The sequence below is a fragment of the Rutidosis leptorrhynchoides genome, unplaced genomic scaffold (genome assembly GCF_046630445.1).
Source record: "Rutidosis leptorrhynchoides isolate AG116_Rl617_1_P2 unplaced genomic scaffold, CSIRO_AGI_Rlap_v1 contig489, whole genome shotgun sequence".
Classification (NCBI taxonomy): domain Eukaryota; kingdom Viridiplantae; phylum Streptophyta; class Magnoliopsida; order Asterales; family Asteraceae; genus Rutidosis; species Rutidosis leptorrhynchoides.
In genome coordinates, this window is record NW_027266719.1 from 44,593 (window position 1) to 59,880 (window position 15,288).

At 35.0% G+C, this 15,288-nt stretch overlaps 3 protein-coding genes across 3 annotated transcripts; 2 read left to right on the forward strand and 1 right to left on the reverse strand.

Moving 5' to 3' along the window:
- Window positions 1-224: 224 nt before the first annotated feature.
- On the forward strand, window positions 225-755 carry LOC139884002 (cyclin-dependent kinase F-4-like). Its single transcript, XM_071868087.1, has one exon. The coding sequence runs from the start codon at window positions 225-227 to the stop codon at window positions 753-755; it is 531 nt and encodes a 176-aa protein (XP_071724188.1).
- Window positions 756-1,588: 833 nt separating this feature from the next.
- LOC139884003 (nudix hydrolase 16, mitochondrial-like) lies at window positions 1,589-3,026 on the reverse strand. The gene is made up of 4 exons (XM_071868089.1): window positions 2,956-3,026; window positions 2,363-2,477; window positions 2,094-2,177; window positions 1,589-1,855 (listed from the first exon to the last, which is right to left on the reverse strand). The coding sequence occupies exons 1-4, from the start codon at window positions 3,024-3,026 to the stop codon at window positions 1,589-1,591; spliced, it is 537 nt and encodes a 178-aa protein (XP_071724190.1).
- A 4,313-nt stretch (window positions 3,027-7,339) lies between these two features.
- On the forward strand, window positions 7,340-8,429 carry LOC139884004 (probable flavin-containing monooxygenase 1). Its single transcript, XM_071868090.1, has 4 exons — window positions 7,340-7,586; window positions 7,661-7,791; window positions 7,878-7,880; window positions 8,217-8,429. Exons 1-4 carry the CDS (start codon window positions 7,340-7,342, stop codon window positions 8,427-8,429), a joined length of 594 nt encoding a protein of 197 aa, XP_071724191.1.
- The last annotated feature ends 6,859 nt before the right edge of the window (window positions 8,430-15,288 follow it).

A 15,288-nucleotide genomic window follows, 5' to 3' on the forward strand; every position in this document is an offset into this window, starting at 1 on the left:
AAGGGGTTTGTTTGGAGTAGTTTATCAAGGTGCGGAGAAGGCGTCAGGCCGGTTTGTGGCCATCAAAGTATTGAAACAATATCCGAGTTTGACGACGATGAATCAATGTTTAAACCTAGGAGAAGTTAAATCCTTGTCGACTCTTAAAAATCCAAATATTATAGAGCTTCATGGATGTAATTCTTGACCAAGAACACAAAATCTTGTATTCGGTATTCGAATACATGGACGGTGGCGACTTGTCAAATATAATTGAACATAACGAATTTTATCCATTCTCCGAAGCCGACATAAAAAAGTGGTGCTTTCAACTATTTCTAGGCCTCTTACACATTCACGGACACGGATTCATCCACTGCGACTTGAAACCAGACAACTTGTTGATTAGTCGAGATATGGTCGTCGTCAAGATTGCCGACTTCGGACTCGCCAGGGAGATCATACCACGAGATTCTGATCATCATACTAATTGCATTACTCATCGAGCTAAGACGACATTATGGTATAGGGCACCAGAGGCTCTACTGAATTCTAACACATGCGGTCAGGAAGTCGATATGTGGGCCATGGGTGTAATCATGGCCGAGCTGTTTAACCTTTCTCTCATGGTTCCGGGTCAGAGCGAGGATAATCAGATGCTACGTATATGCCAAGTCATTGGCAGCCCGAGCATGGACACATGGCCAGAACGAATCGAGCTTGCCAAAGCCAAGGGTTACCAGTTTCCAGAGTGCAATGCAAAAATCTCTCCTTGAGATGATTCCATCGGCAAGTGATGAGGCCGTCGATCTTGTGGGCTCTCTTCTTTCTTGGGATCCCCGCAAGAGGCCGACTGCGTTAGAGGCACTTCAACATCCAATCCTTAGAAGATACTATACAAGATTTGCTTCCTACATTCAGAGCAGTATCGAACCTCGAAAGAAGAAATTGGTTGACGAGGAAGTGGGCGAAGACTTGTTGAGCTGTGAAATTCATATACCACCGCCGGCGGTAAAAGGAGATTGTGGGGTGATCGGAACCAGGAAGCAGCAGCATTTACCATTAGAAGCTTCTTTCTCACAAGTCACATTGTGAAGTTCTATGTTTAATTGAATTAGATTGCAAGTTAGCTAGGCTATAGGAACATTTTCTGTAAACTTGTTCGCCACTAAATACTGAAATTGTTGTAGTTAATTAGCTCAGGATAAATGCCATGTATTAATATATGTTTATTTTAATAAGATTTCATTGGGCTCTTCTGATATTCTGTCTTTTAAAGAATCTCAAATATAAAAATGAAATTCATTTCTCGTAACATGTAGTGTTGGATACAAATTGACTACCAATCATAATTGGTCAAGAAAATTTCTCAAGAAGACTTTATTGACAGCAACTCTGAATATATTTGAAATTCTTTTCACTATCAATCTAAAGAAGTTACGGAGTTAGTAGCATGAAAATGTCAAAATGAAATGACGAAACAGATAACGTAAACAACTAAATTCCCAGTAGACAACATCGATCTACTAATGCCTAAAAGAGTACAAAAACTGCTGTTCTTACCATCTCTTCCTAAACTGAAAAGCCTTCTCAATTGGATATATAAATGTCAGTCCTGCTCTGATGACGAGTTCTCTGGGATTTGATTAGCATGCCATTCAATAAACGCTAGAAGAGCATCTTTCATCCACGGATGCCGACAACATTGTAAAGCGTCAGAGGTATTAAGCCAACTTCTCTGGCGAGTGCTTTCTTCTGGCCATGATTGAAGCTCCTCTGTTACAAACAAAGCGAACATTGCAGCTTTACACAAACCTTCTGGAGTAAACTCGTCTTGAAGGCTCTTGCTTTTGAAATGGTAGTCACCTAGAAAATGCTGAAAAAAACATACAGAAAAGCGCAGAATTAATATTTCAAAGATCAGGTAAGACTATAACAACAAACATGTTCTTCAATCTTTCCATAAGATAATTCAATTCAAAGCCATAAAACTCACTAGCTTTCAGTAATTGCGCAACACTCAAGCCAACAACATGACAAATTTTAGAGCTTTGATGTTTTTTGCCTTGAAAGGCATAAGAACAATAACATAATGTAAAGCGGTTCGTTCTCACCTTCTTGTCACCTCGCACTCCTGCCTCCTCTAGAGCTTCACGTAAAGCTGCTTCCTCCATGGTTTCATCATTTTCCCATCCACCCTATGATTAACAAAGAGATAATTACAGCAGACAAATGGCTTTGTAACTTCTTCTCTTATGATCATGAAACAGCAAAAGAAGCACTAAGGATTGAACCGCCTCAAAGATATTTAAACAAAATGAAATAACTTCCTAAGATGATTGCAATAACTTTGGAAACAGGAGCAGAGAATTCAGGATTGTACCTTTGGAAACAGAAGTCCTGGTCCGCTAGCTGAGTTAATCATCAGTACCTGAACAACATTCTTAGGCGTGCCATCACCATCCTCAACTGATGTTCCATATCTATAAGGAATACACCTGTGAAAGAATCTGCCGTCAAAATCTGAAGGAAAACATCCAAAACAATGGAACAAACAAGCAGCTGGCTGTCACTACAATAACGATGGGAAGTGTTTTCTCATTAGGGAAACAATGGAAACACGCAGCAGGGAATCCATATATCAATATCGTGACAAAATTTAGCAACATCGATTGAATCGGAAAAGCAGATTGTCCTCTTCTAAAAAACAGCAAACGCTGAATGAAACCAGTATTTTTGATCCTCAATCTGTTGATTCATTAAAGATTTATGTCTCACATTGTAGTCACCAGCAAATGCCGGAATCTAAAATCACGATCCAAATTGCCACACATCCAGATTCAATACACAGTGAAAAATTGCAGCAGAGGATAATGATAATACAAAAGCATACCTTAAGAAAACGAAATGGGGACGAAAAAGCAACAAACTTTACTAATAAATGGATCAGAACAATGCAACAGAAGGGAGAAATACCCAGCAATGAGGCGGCAGCCATTCTCATATCGTTGCTGATGACGACCAGTACGAGCCACCAAATTAGACATTTTTCACTTCTTCTTGTAACACGTTTTACAATAATAAACGATAGACGAAGAAACCCATCTCTCTTGCTTAGGTTGATTTGAAAGGAGCAAAAATAAAAAACCCAATTAAGATACGAATTCAGCAGTAAGATGACCTTGGAATGGAGACCACCAACTGTTCGACATGAGGACTGTAGGAAAAAGAAACAAAAAACTATTCTTCTAACTACCGCCAACCCCCCCGACAAGAGCGGTGAAAATGGACTTAATTTATTATTATGATAATAATTATAATTTTAATGATGATAGTCCAAATGGGGTTTTCTATTTGTTCAACTTTTTTTTTTAATGAGAGGGAGAAAGAGAGAGAGAGAGAGAGTCTAACAATGGCGGAAAGAGCGGGTGCCTGCTTTTTGTCGCGTTGAAACAGTCAGAACAGACCAGAGAGATGGAGAAGGACATTGTTTTTATCGACATGTTTTTGCTTGCTGGGCCTTAGCTAAAAGCATAATTTCAATAATGGGTTTTTATGGGCCAAAGTTCTTTTCAGTTATTATACGTTTAATTTTTATTTTACTAGATTTTGAACGTATATACTATGATTATTTCAATCCAGGGTGCCAATTACAATGTTTAAAAATATGATATAACCTATAAAAGTATATAACTTAAAATGAATTTCTATTTAAGAATACGTACCCTTCAAAGTTCTTGGGCAGAAACTTCAAATAAAAAAAAAAAAATGTTATAGGGCAGGTACTAATATCTCTAAGGAAAAGTTCAAATTCATATGGTTAACCATATTTTTAATCATCATACGAGGGAAGTAAATCATAATAAATATTACTGCTTTCGTCGGAAAATATTAGCCACTTTTCTTATGTAATCGACCAAAACTAGCTATAGCATAGCTTAAGCATAGTCACAAGGCATGGCATGGCATGCATTTTATTTCCTGCAATATGTCTTTATATTAAAATGATATACTTGGGTTTGGAAGCCTAATCATATATATATATATATATATATTTTTTTGAGGGTGGAAGCCTAATTATTTAACCAATGGATTCTTATTAATAGGTCGGGACGGCTGGTTGTGTACGAAAAACAAGCAACGTATAATTCCATAACCATAAATGGCAGATAATTAAATATTGGCTGCTGAAAGACTAGCAGACTATCCTGACCAACTATTTAATCATGATCAGGTAGGAATTTGTTGCTAATCACGTGCATTTATATAAGATTAAAAATGAATGAAATAATAATTATACATACTTGAAGATCTACGTACGTACGTAGATTAAAAAATTTCAGTTGACTTGATGAATTAGATTTATCATTTTCAAAAGAAAAATTGAATTAGATTAGTCAAAATCTCAATTAATACCTTGAGACATAATACTGTACATATATACAATATTACATTCATATATTATATTTTTTCCTTCTTCCCTTATGTTTTGGTAGTGCACTTGAACCAATTAAAGACCTTAAATTAACAATCCCCAGTGAATGGGTTATACCAAGGCTAGCGGAAGAGCTAATTCATCACTTTATCTTTGAATGGTACTAGTTAGGGTCACGTCTATTGGACATAAGTGCACGTTTTTTCATTTAAAAAGAAAAAAAAAAAAATTCTAAATGAGCAATTATAAAATTTTACATGGAAGAGGTAGTAATTAATTTATTATATTTTATATTTTAAAAAGTCTTATTGCATATGAATTAAAATAGATTATTAATAATATCCTAAATTAACAAAAGAATATACAAAAAATTATAAAAATTAAGAAGGTGAAGTATTATCTGGGCATATTATCTCAAATTTTTAAATATTTCACCAATAACCACATTCGTGGTATTTCTCATTTTGGGTCCTCTTCATCATGAATTAATCAACATATTAAGGGCGTGTTTGGTAGGGGTAGATTTTGAAATTTTTTTGAAAATTTTCTTGTTTTTCATTTTTCACGAAAAATTTGTTCGGTAGTGAGTTTTTATTTTCAAATTTTTAGAAAATTTTCAAGAAATTCTCGAAAAACTGAGAGTCAAATTTGAACTTTTCAAATTACTCGAAGGATGAGATTGAAAACAAAAGGAAACGTCAGGAATCAAAGTGTAGTAATAACAAAAATGAGATCTGGTTCTCTGGCCAAATCTTCGCCGTCGACGAGCGACACCACCACCACTCGCAGCAGCTTCTCTGATTAAATCTTCGCCGTCCAGGCTTGAGCTGTGTCGGACTTGGCTTCGTCGTCGTCACTGTTCCAACCAAGCGAAGAAGACGAAGATGCCGTCCCACTTCTCAGATTTTAGCCCACCACCAACAGACTCCCTCCGCCGCTCATCCCATCGTCGAAGCCACCAATCCGCCTCCCTCCCACCATTCACGAACCATCCACTGTTCCGCTGCCTCTCTCTCGCTCTCTATGACTCGATCTCTCTCTCTTCAAATGGGCATCTCCGGTCGGCTCCACCTCCTCTCTATGTGGTCGGCCAAAGTAGAAGATCACGATAGATACCCTTGTAGCGATTAGTGGGATGGATTTAATTGAATCTGAGAAGAGATTATTAGGTTCAATCTTTATAGAAAATAGATTTCCTTTTGATGGATTGCCCGAACAAACAATTTGTTTTCCTGGAATTGAAAAAGGTGTTTTGACAATAGTTGTTAAAATTAGTTATTTTGACTTGAATCAATACTTTGATTTTGGAAATGGAAAAGGAAAATTGGCACCGAACAAATTTTATACAAAATTTATGAGAAATGAAATTTGGAAAAAAAAACTGACTTTTCTTAGAAAAGGGAAAAGAAAGAATTTTCACCAACTGAACAGCCCCTAAGCCCCCTATAATTTGTAACCCTTGATATTGCTACATAGAGTTGTTTATAGGGAGAACATTGTTCTCGGTAGATAAAAGCCAACATGCTTGCACGTAGTTTAACTCTTCCTCACTCAGCTGTAATTATGTAATAAAGATACTGAAGAACTTATTATTTTTTCTCTTATCAAACAATAATAATAATAAAAATAATAAATATTATTTGTGAGATTAAGGCAAAGATTAATTACTTCCGTTGGCTATATCATTGTGTTGGTATGACGTTTTAATTGAGCTAACATCTACCGTCTTCAATTTCCACCGTCATTGGCCAAAGAAACCAAAAATTGTATTATCTTTTTCAAACCGCGGGTATATCTTCAGCCTAAATCTACCTAAAGAAGCTTCCGAATTCATTTAGGCACACTTTGTTGGGTCACTATATCTAATAACCTCCTAATCAATAGAATTATGTTAAAGGTTAAAATTCTATAATCGGATTTGAATCGGTAAATATTTTATTTTTTTAGAGTAGAATTATGCAAGTATTACTCTGTAAAGGTCTAAAATGAAATATCCTGATAATAGTTATACATCTATAGATTTAATGTAAGTGAGAGGCTCATGGTAAAAAATTAATAATTATGCAGACTCAAAAGTTATTACTGTGGATTGTAATGATAATAATATTTATATATAAATGATAAGGGTTTTGTATACATATGTATTTTAATTGAGAAGAATTAGAAAAAAAAAAAAGATAGTAGGGTTTTTTAGGAGTGGGAGTTTAATTAAGAAGTTAAAAAAATAATATGTATTACATTTAGATATATGAATATTTTTTTAAATGATAAATATGTATAAAATGTGAAAAATTTTAGTTCGTCAATAAAAAATTATGTGTCAATATTTGATTCAACAATGAAATATGTAATTTAAACAATTTAATATGTGTTCATATTGTCTATAAAATATTTGATTAATATGTATACAATTTGAAATTTGAATTTTATTTTTATAATCACTCTTAATATTTTCACGAGTGAGATAAAATTATTTAAATATAGTTATTGGATAATCTAATAGTACATTTACCTCTTCTTATACATAGACATATATTGATATATACTATTGATATCTAAGCATTTTCTAAATAAATTTGCAAAAAAAAGCAGTAGTGTTTTGTTAATGCAATTTGACATGAATTAATATTCTTAAAATACACAACACATTTTTTTTTTTTGAAGTAAATACACAACACATATTTAAGTGTATTTACTAATTAGGATTTAATTTTTATGCTACATATTTACTGAGCATTTAATAATGTGTTGCTAAATGTAGAGTAATGGTAAACACAGAATTTTAGATTACCACGTTAATTATTAAATAATACTATTTGGCAGCTTATTCCATCACTCGGAACTGCATTTAAGCAACGGAAAAGCGCATCTACCGACTACCATCACCATAACCGTAACAATTAAACATTCGATCAATTAATAGATATGGCAACAGAGAAGAAAGTTGGAATCATTGGAGCTGGTATTTCGGGCATTCTTGCCTGTAAAAATGTCCTTGCAAAGGGTTTCGTACCAATTGTTTTCGAATCCAGAAGTAAACTTGGAGGGGTCTTGACCGAAACCATCAAGTCCACATGGCTTCAATCTCCAAAAACATTGTATGAATTCTCTTACTTTCGGTTGCCGGATTCTGTAAAGATTGAGCATATCCTCCTCATCATCAAGTTCTCGAGTACTTGAATTCATATGCTAAGCATTTCGACTTGCTTAAGCACATCAAGTTCAACACGAAAGTCGTGAGTATAGACTATGAAGGTCCCTCCGACGAAGAGATGCAGGTGTGGAGTCTTTGGGGAGGCAATGGCGAGCCCTTTAGCGGCAAAGGGAAGTGGACCATTAAAGTACAAGACATCAAAGCTCCATCAACTCATGACAATGTATGTATCAAAATTTACGAGATTAATATAGGTTGTTATAGTTTCTTTTTCAATTTGTACAACGTTAAATTATTGGTACATTCTAGGAGGTAAAGTATTTTGGTGGAAATGGTTTTGATTAATGCACTTGGTTTAGATTTTAGATCCATCTTTCCGTTGTTTAATAATTTGCAAATTATTATAAAAAATCTTACTGATAGGTATGAACCAATCTTATATAGCGATATCTCAGCATAACTTGATGCTGCGAACACATTGATTGGTTCATATCAAATCAATAAATTTGCTCCAATCCATAGCATTTTTTTTCATAATGAAACATTATTTTACAAATCATGATAACTTAAAGTAAGATATGGAAATATGAAACCATATGTAATTGATAAATTTTTATTTGATCATGATCAACTAACATGATAATGAAGATGCAGACTTATGAAGTGGATTTTTTGATCCCCTGTACTGGGATTTCAAGTGACGTGCCCAATATTCCGGAATTTCTGGCAGATCAAAGTACTTCAATATTTCAGGGTAAGGTTTTACACTCCAAAGATTACTATGCCATGGATCATGAAACCGCTGCAAAATTCATTAAAGGGAAGAGAATAGTTGTCGTCGTTCCAGAAATCAGGAATTGACTTTGTCATGGAGTGCTCTCCAGCAAATGGTAACTAAAACTTCAAATATACGACATGATTTATATTTCTGATGGTCTACCTAGATGAGCTTAATTTGTAAGTACTCTTAATCGGCTGAATATATATACTTTTGAAGGGACTAAATATCCGTGTACAATATTCTACAAGACAGAATACTGGAACGTCCCAGATTACTATCCATGGGGATTTTCCATTTAAGATCTCTCCCTTAATCCCTTCACAGAGCTTTCATTCCATAAGCCTGGCGAAGGTTATATAGGAAATCTTACAGCTACCCTAATTGGTACACCTTTGGTAATCTTTCTGTTCTCTAAAATTCATCACTATAAGAAGCAATTTATAGGGTTTAACGTACATCTTTGTCGTAAGGTTCTTTGTTTTTCTAAGGAAGGATACAATTGAGTCAATTAAACTAAAATATGTTTGCCGACAGAATATCGGAGGATATTGTATTTATTACTCCATGAGTATCAAAATACATGATATTTTATATTTTTAGGTTCATACATATATTTTATCACTAATTTTCATTAAATACATATTTATATAGATGAATTTAAAAATTCAAAATATCATGTATTTTGATAGAGAAGTAGTATTTATCAACATTGGAAGCCAACATGTGATTAAGTGTCTTTATTCTTAAATGAAAACATAGCCCTCTTTAGAAGAAAAAATCTTTGTAATAGATAGAGAGGACGAGCTCCATATGTCTATATATATAGACTACATCAAATTAAAAGTCTATCGGAAGAAGATACTAGCTAGATTAAGATACATTTTGACCAACCAATATGTAAAGAACTAGGCTAATTTTTATTTTCCTTCTGAAAATATCTAACTAAAACATATATATTCTTGATATTTAATATTTGAGCAGAGATGGCTGTTTCTAAATTTATTGAAAGTGATATAAAGAGGAAGCTTCCCTTGGCCAAGTACGGGATGGTACCCAAATACAGTTTTATTGAAGCCCAGATTTCTTGCTCCAGTTCACTCCTGCCGGAACACTTTTATGATCGAGTCGAAGAGGGTAGCATTATATTGAAGAAATCCGAAAGCTTCGGATTTTATAAGGAAGGCGTGATTGTAAAATCTGATACTACTCTTATATACAGGGGCGGATCTAGGATGAAGTATCGCGTAGGACTGAAAAATAGAAAATATTTTTTTTTTCTTTCACAATGGAAAAAAAATAAGAATTAAAGGTAAAATTTTGTGAAAATATAAAAATTGAGGTAAACTTAGAAATGAAATTGTGGTTCTCATAAACTAACGGATTTGGAACCGAATACCGTATGGTTCATAATCTAATAAAAATTGTATCACCATACCACTTTAATGTTTGTAAATAAAAGTTGCAATATAAATTATATATAAAATTTTAGATTTTTGTTTCTTTGAAATAGGTGAGAGCTCAGTTTCACCATACACATAGATATGCCACTAAATTTTCACCATAAATCGATTTATTAATTTAAAACTCATTTTTCCTAACTATTTTATTATTGTTGTACTAAATATTATTTGACATAGCACATCAGTCTATATCTATTGCAAAAGATGCTAATAAATAATCAACCATCTAGTACATGAAAGCCTTGAATGTAATTAAAAAAAACAATATATTTTATTCTCCACATAAAGAATTACTACTACTAAACACAAATAGAAAAAATAAATACCATAAAAAAAATATGTTGAAAAGTTAATATAAAATATACCTGAGATTTAATTTGAATAATATTTTGAGAAAAAAAAATTAAAAACAAAAGTGTAAAATTCAAGCAAAGAAAAAATGCATGGTTAGGATAGTGGGATTCGAACCAAAATTTGCAGCATGGGAGCAAAAGTACTAACCACCACACCACTACTTTATATTGTAATCTATATTGAACACGACCTAAATATATCAACATAAAAAAAATTTCTCAAAAAGTTGGGTGGGACCCCTACTTACATGTAGGTCTACCCCTGCCTATACAAGCAGATTTGGTGATATTGACTACAGGTTTCAAGGGTAACCAAAAGCTTAAACATTTTCGGAGTCGAAATTTTTTTGTAAATACATGGTTGCCTCTGATAACAAATTTGAAATATCAGTATACAGGTTTTTATCTTTCTCCTCCTTCCACTTAATTAGGATTTCACAAATTTAAGCATTCATTAATTTGTCTTTAACATTAATATTATGAAGAAAAAGTCAAATGTATATATACAAATTAGTAATGGTTAACATAAAAAAAAAAAATAATGGTTAAAATATTTCTTGGTTATTTTATTTTGTTTCCAACATTTATCTAATTAATATTATCCGTCAAATTTTGTTACAGGGTGCATTCAACCGCGAATTCCACAAATGGCGATGGTTGGATATTCACTTACTTTAGCAACTCAATATACGTCAGAGATGGTATGCAGATGGGTCGCTGAACTTCTCGACGGAACATTTAAGCTGCCTTGCATTGAAGGGATGGAGCAGAATGTTTCGAATTGGGATCAGTTTATGACTAGACAATATGGTGAATACTACGAAAAGTCATGCTTTATGGTGTTGCATGTTTTCTACAATGACTTGTTGTGTAAGGATATAGGTTGGAACCCTAGGAGAAAATAAGGACCCTTCGACTTGTTCGAGGCCTATGGTCCTAAAGATTACGCTTCTCCTTGAAAGCAATTCACCATGAAAAGTTAACTTGTTGATGCTAATTCCCTCACGAGTTCGTACTCTCTCACAATATATGATGTTTTATATTATAAAAATGTAGAACATCATATATTGTGAGACGAAGATAATAATAATTTATGGTAAAAATAAGTGGCATATGAAACCAAATAGTAGAGTTATTGACGCCTATCTCCTCCATCTCTTTTATGGTATTGAATCAGTCTTTAATGAATAAGTTTTAACGTATATCGATAAAATTGGCTTGTGTCGAGAGGAATTTTTTTGTTTATTTGAGTGTACGTTGAGCTGAATGTTTAAACATTATATATTAAAATGTATGGTGTAATAATTTTATTTTCACTGTATTATATGGCATCTTAATTTGTGTTTCTATGGGCTAAGCTGTATTGTAGAATAAATTACCCCTATATAGAGGGAAGTGGTAAATCCAATCGAGGGAGAAGCGGTAAATCCATGCTAAAAAACACTGCATTCATGCTAGTTTATAAGTTATATTAAAATAGGATTATTTTACCTCTCTGTGCATTTTTTTTTGGTAACTAGTATTTTTATTCACCAAGACAAACCGCTTGAAACAAAGTATATACAATATAAAAATTCAATAAATCAAAACTCTAAACTATACAATATGCCATTGTTCCAATAGCCTATCAAAGTTTCTATTAGTAACACAAGACGAGTAACACAAAATCGACTCCCTTATGCCACCGATCACACTCCGAAAATTGACCGGTTTATGTTGAAAAACACAAGTGTTCCTCTCCTTCCAACTATAGCAATTGGTAGCACAGAATATATGACGTCTCAACACTACTAATTGTGATTTAACTTTAGTCTTCTGACACCACCATTCAAGTTCCCATCTCCATGGCTTCGATTGTCTTTTTATGCCAGCAAAACCCATGACCCCATTCCATATCAAAGCAAAAAAAGGGCATTGAAAAAAAATGATCTCTAGTCTCCTCCATATTACCACAGCACGAACAAACTGTGTCCTCACACATTCATCATCTATAAATTCTTGATTTAACAGCTAAAAGGTTCAAAATAGCCAACCAACACACAAAACTGTGTCGTGGACTAGGGCCTTTTCCCCTACTAACATTGCCCATCGCACAACTGGAAATTTAACACGTAATACAACATAGGCAGATGAGATAGAGAAAATACCTATTTTTTTTGTTGTCCACACTGTCTTATCAGGTCTCGCAGCGATTTGAACTGACTTAACCAATTCCCACGCTTCTAAAATGTCTTGGCTAATTGGATCAGGTAGCTGTCATTGGTCTCCAGCAAGAACCTGATACACTTTTCAATCCTTTGCCACATCCGCATTAGAAAAACCGAATTGCCGAAAACAGATCATGTAACGCTCCCTCTAGCAGCCAGGGATCAAACCAGAAAAATGCATTACTGTCCATTCCAAGCTCATACATGAAAAAAACGCATCAAATTAGTTGGTAAATCAAGGAGATTTTCCCAAGCCGCACTTAAATCTGGTGGTTTTCTAATACCCCAAAAACTCAACTTTGTTTCTATAATCTAAACAGCCCATAACGACTCCTTTTTTGCCAGGATATACCACACTTGTTTGCTTACTGCTGCCATGTTCCATACTTCTAAATCAAGCAAACCCAAACTTACTTCCTGCTTTGGCTTGCAAATAGATTTCCATGCCACTAAGCTCTTCTTCGACGAATCCAACTCCGTCCAAAGAAAAGACCGACATTTCGCATCGATAACTTTAACAATGGCTTTTGGTAGAATAAAAGCTAAACACCAGAATACTTGCAGATTATATAGAACAAAATTCACTAACTTCAAACGTCCAGCGTAAGTCAAGTGCTTAACAACCCAACCTCTCAAACGATTGTCAACCGCCTCAACAAGCGACATACAATGTTCTTTTTTCAACTTCGTGGATATCAGAGGAACACCCAAGTATCTCATTGAAAAACTTCCCATCCAAAAACTACATCTCTGTAGGATACGGTCATTTTCTTCCATATGTCCACCACTAAATTAAATGTGACTCTTTTCATCACTTACTCGCAAACCAGAATAACCATGAAAATAATCTAGTTGAGCCTTCATCCACATCACATAATTATCATCTCCCATACTAAAAAGAAATAAATCATCTGCAAAACACAGATGATTTAATTTCAAAGACTCACAGCCCCTATGAAATTGAAAGTGATCCGGCGTATTTGATAACATCAGAGACAAGACCTCCATCACCAAAACGAACAATAATGGCGATATAGGATCTCCCTGAAGAAGCCCTTTCTTACCCGGAAAGTAGCCTTTCAACCTACCATTAATGGACAAAGAGTAATGCACTGTTCTAACACATATCATAATCCATTTGACAAACTTGTGAGGGAACCGAAAGCTAAACAATAATTCTTCTAGAAAATTCTAGTTCACAGAGTCATAGGCATTTTCGTATATCTATTTTAACAGCACACAATAGACTTGGAAAATCTCTATGGTAGTTACGTACCAGTTCGTGAGCCACAATAATATTATCTGTAATTAACCTTCCCGACACAAAAGCATATTGGAGTGGACTAATTAATGCCGGAAAAACAGAGGCAAGTCGAGCTGTGAGGACCTTCGAGATTATCTTGTAAATGATTGTACAACATGCTATTGGTCTGTAATCCTTCAATCCTTGAGGAGGTGCAGTCTTAGGAATGATCGTCAATGTTGTAGAGCCGAACTGTTTAATTAGCTTCCCTGTACGAAAAAAAGTCAGAACCGCCTCAGTAACATCTTTACCGACCAGCTGCCAATGATGTTTAAAGAACAGAGCGTTAAACCCATCCACTCCCGACGCCTTATTATCGTTTATACTCCGCAATGCCTACTTTATTTCATCCTTAGAAACATCACGGATTAGCCAGTCATTGTGTTAGACAACACAGACTTACCCTCCAAGACAGCAGAATAAAAAGGAATACGACTGTGATTATCTTGGCCAAGCAACATCTGAATAGTGAACCATACAAGTACCAATGGCTGCCTGATTTGTAATAATCTCCCCCGACATATTCTATAGACTACATATTGCATTCCTAGCAGTCCTAAGCTTCAAGGACCTATGGAAGAAGCTCGTGTTTGCGTCTCCTTTTACCCCCTTAACAACTCCTACAGGCCCATCATATCCCAACACCTTAGCATACGACAGATTGCCCACATCTTGAGACGAAGTTACATTGGCTAACCCCTTCATCCTCTAGTTTCAGACTACTTGCCAATTACCTTGAGATGACTTACTCCCATCTTTCTGCCCCTCGTGAACAATATCAACATTAACACCAGAGTTAGTCCTAGAAGAAGTGCCAACAAGCAAGATCACATCAACTGGACTAATTGAGTTTCCTATTATCCTCTCGGTGCTAATCGGTGGAGTACTCACCATCTGACTCCTCCTTTCCCCATTCTGCTCAAGACCAACATCATCCACACTATGGCTATTACCCTCAACCAGAACTACCCCTTGAGTTGCCTTGACAACTTTTTGAGATCTCTCCGGACAAGCTTCGGAAAGGTGACCCTACTTTCCACATACACTATATTGTTTGGGCATCCACTCATATTCTATAGTTTGGACAAACTGATTCTCATTCTCATCCATCAATGTCACAATTTTTTGGAACTCCAACGTGATATCCATTTCCCCCAACAACCTTGTATAATTCAACCTAGTCCAATTAAGAGTATACCGATCCACCATAATTGACTTTCCAAACACACTTCCCACCCGACTAAGTAACATTGGAGACCAAAATACCAAAGGCCATTTAGGTAACTTAATGCATATTCGATTTCGAGTTACCTCCGTGAGTTTAAACTCCATCGACGGTTTCCATTTAGTTAAAAGCAGCGAACGTCGATTAAACGTCAACGGTCCCACCCCCAAATCCTCCAGTTTAGACGCTTAAGAATCAAAGTTAAGCAGGAACACGTTCTAGTCGATTTGAAATCGCATGAAGTGTTGAAATCACATGAATTTTGGGACATCACCATACACATAACCCACCAACACAAACTTCCACTTGTCTACCTCCGGTTGAATCTCCTCCGTGTTGAAACGAACTACCTTCTCCCCATTCACTACAGACGGCAGAACAAAACTGAAAC